This window comes from Leptonychotes weddellii, chromosome X, assembly GCF_054177405.1.
Source record: "Leptonychotes weddellii isolate Sample4059 chromosome X, ASM5417740v2, whole genome shotgun sequence".
NCBI lineage: Eukaryota > Metazoa > Chordata > Mammalia > Carnivora > Phocidae > Leptonychotes > Leptonychotes weddellii.
In genome coordinates this window covers 38021322-38023782 of record NC_138385.1, presented here as the reverse complement: position 1 = coordinate 38023782, position 2461 = coordinate 38021322, and the positions used below count along the sequence as shown (strand labels likewise).

At 44.8% G+C, this 2461-nt stretch overlaps 1 protein-coding gene across 1 annotated transcript; it reads right to left on the bottom strand.

The window, feature by feature from the left end:
- Positions 1–1315: 1315 nt before the first annotated feature.
- LOC102737388 (protein BEX1) lies at positions 1316–2461 on the bottom strand. Its single transcript, XM_081808491.1, has 2 exons — positions 2336–2461; positions 1316–1954 (listed from the first exon to the last, which is right to left on the bottom strand). Exon 2 carries the CDS (start codon positions 1947–1949, stop codon positions 1563–1565), a length of 387 nt encoding a protein of 128 aa, XP_081664617.1. The 5' UTR covers positions 1950–1954; positions 2336–2461; the 3' UTR covers positions 1316–1562.

Sequence of the window (2461 nt, the reverse complement as noted above, 5' to 3'; positions counted from 1 at the left end):
TCATTGGCCACAAAAATAAGCAATAGGCCAATTCTGGCTCATGGACTGTGGTTTGCCAACTTGTTTTAGAACCCTAACTTTTTTTTTTTAAAGATTTTATTTATTTGAGAGAGAGTGAGAGAGCAGGAGAGGGGGTTAAGGGTCAGAGGGAGAAGCAGGCTCCCTGGGAGCCTGATGCGGGACTCGGTCCTGGGACTTCGGGATCATGACCTGAGCAGAAGGCAGTCGCTTAACCAACTGAGCCACCCAGGGACCCGAGAATCCTAAGTTTATTTCCATACAAGACTGTCTTCATACATAGTACGTATTTCACCTACATAGCACACTCCAAGGCAATTTCATTTCTCAAGTTCTATTGGGACACTTAAACCCAATAGTTCTCCAATGGACTTCTCATAATTACCCACATTTGTGTATCCACTGAATTCATGGACATAATCTCCTGGCACCCAATTCAATGTAAGTTAGTTCTTTGCATTCACAGGTTTCAGAGAGCTGGGATAAGGAAGGACTGCCTCAGATTGAAAGTGAGCTGTGTCCCATTATACATCTTTAATACAGTCTAATGAACTAAGGTTTCTTAGAGAAGAACTACACTTCTAAGGAGAGAACTAGACAGGTAAGTTCTTTTCATGAAGCTAAAAAGGGAGCAGGGACTTATTCACACTTTCACATAAGAGTGAGGATTCAATTTATTGAGTGTTCTAGATAAAAATCAGTGGGACTCTCTTACCTTGAGGATTCCTGAGCATCAATACCCAGGGGAGAAGATGGAAATGGGGCACAGTAGCAGAGGAATGGAAGTACCTACCCCTTAGTCCACATAAAGACCTGGCTTTGGAAACTTCCCCAAATAGCTGAAGGGAATAAAGTGTTGGGTCATGCACATTCCAGTGGGAACAAGAACTTGGAGATAACTTGCAAACTTACTGCTTCAAGTACACAAGACAGCCTTTGGAGTTATCATCATCTTGCTGATAAGTATGATTTTTTTTCTAAGTATGATTCTTAAAGAGATGTGTCTCATCATTATTTGGTTTATATTTCTAAACAGGAGATCCAGAGGTAAGCTAAAACTGAGATTGTGTCACAACTGTTTAGGTAAGTGCTCACATTGCTTTTATCAGGTGGCCAAGCCCTTTCACTAGGTAATAGGCATTTAGTTCCAAAGTGAAAAGATATAGATAAAAAAATAAAGATTATTCATAATTATACCATAAAGAGATAAACACTTTTAACTTTTTACTTTATATACTTAGAGTATGTGTTCATATATAAAATATAGAAGATATGAAGTAGAAGAGAATACAGAGAATGTCTTTTAAACTGCTTTATTAACATCACAATATATAATGAACATCTTGCCATGCAATAGGGTAAAACTCCCCTGCTGACAGAATCTTACAATTTTGGGTCAAAATACAACATTCAATTAGAAGCTGGTCATAGGAGACCCACAAGAGACATGTAACACCAAAAGGTTTACAACAAATGTACGTTGAGAACATTAAGTTTAGGAAGCAGGTGTGTCTTCCTATTAACTTCAGGGAAAACATCAAGATTCAAGGCATAAGGCAAAACTCATCATGATGGTCATGGTGAGGAGGGTCAGTGCTAACTGCCCGCAGACTATGACTGAATTGCTTTTCCCTCAGCTTTTCCATCAGCTGTCTCATCTCGTCCCCAATCCTTTCCATATTCTCCTCTCTCATCCTTGCCTGTGGTTCTCCAAGCCTCTGAATCATGTCCCACCTATACTGCAGGATGGGCTGCCTAACACGGAACCGCCTACGATTTACTCTAGGCACACAATATTCACCAGCTTCCAAAGGGAGGGCCAAGGGCTCTCCTTTATTAGCAACTTGCTCCTTTTTATCCTTTTTTTCATTTTCCTGTTTGGCATTCTCCACGTTGAGATTTTTTACTGCTTGTTCCTCTTTGGACGCCATTGCTCCTAAGAGACAAAAGACGAGAGAGAAGAAATTATTTTCTTAGTGGACTGATCAGCACCGAGGACAGAGGCCCTACTACGCACATTCCAAGACTCAGAGCCCTGGATCTCCCAGGCTTTTTAAAATTTCATTTTCCCACCTGAGAGACTCCCTACGCCCTCTAGGGGGCCCCCGGTCCGAGCCCTCCCCCACCTCCCCGTCGCTCCTCACCCCTCCCCCACCTCGCCCAAAGCCCACCATTTTCCCTGCCTATCCCTGCCCAGGGCTCTGCAGGCACCAAGATGGAGGACGGGCTGGCGGGTGGGGGTGGGTGGCGGGAGGGAATTTGGGGTCTCAGGGCTTTCCATACGTTCCCTTCGGCCCCCATTGTCCCCCGCACCGACCTGGGCCTATCCTTGCAGTCTCCTCCTCCTCCCGATTCTCGCCGAAGAGTGCGCCGCCGCGACACTTAGACCTGCACACCTGCAGAGGGCCGGGGTGAGGGCAGCGGGGGCTGCTGCAGCCGAGCG

Excerpts from the sequence above, each read along its gene's own strand:
- LOC102737388 (XM_081808491.1), bottom strand. The coding sequence starts at position 1,949 with ATGGCGTCCAAAGAGGAACAAGCAGTAAAAAATCTCAACGTGGAGAAT.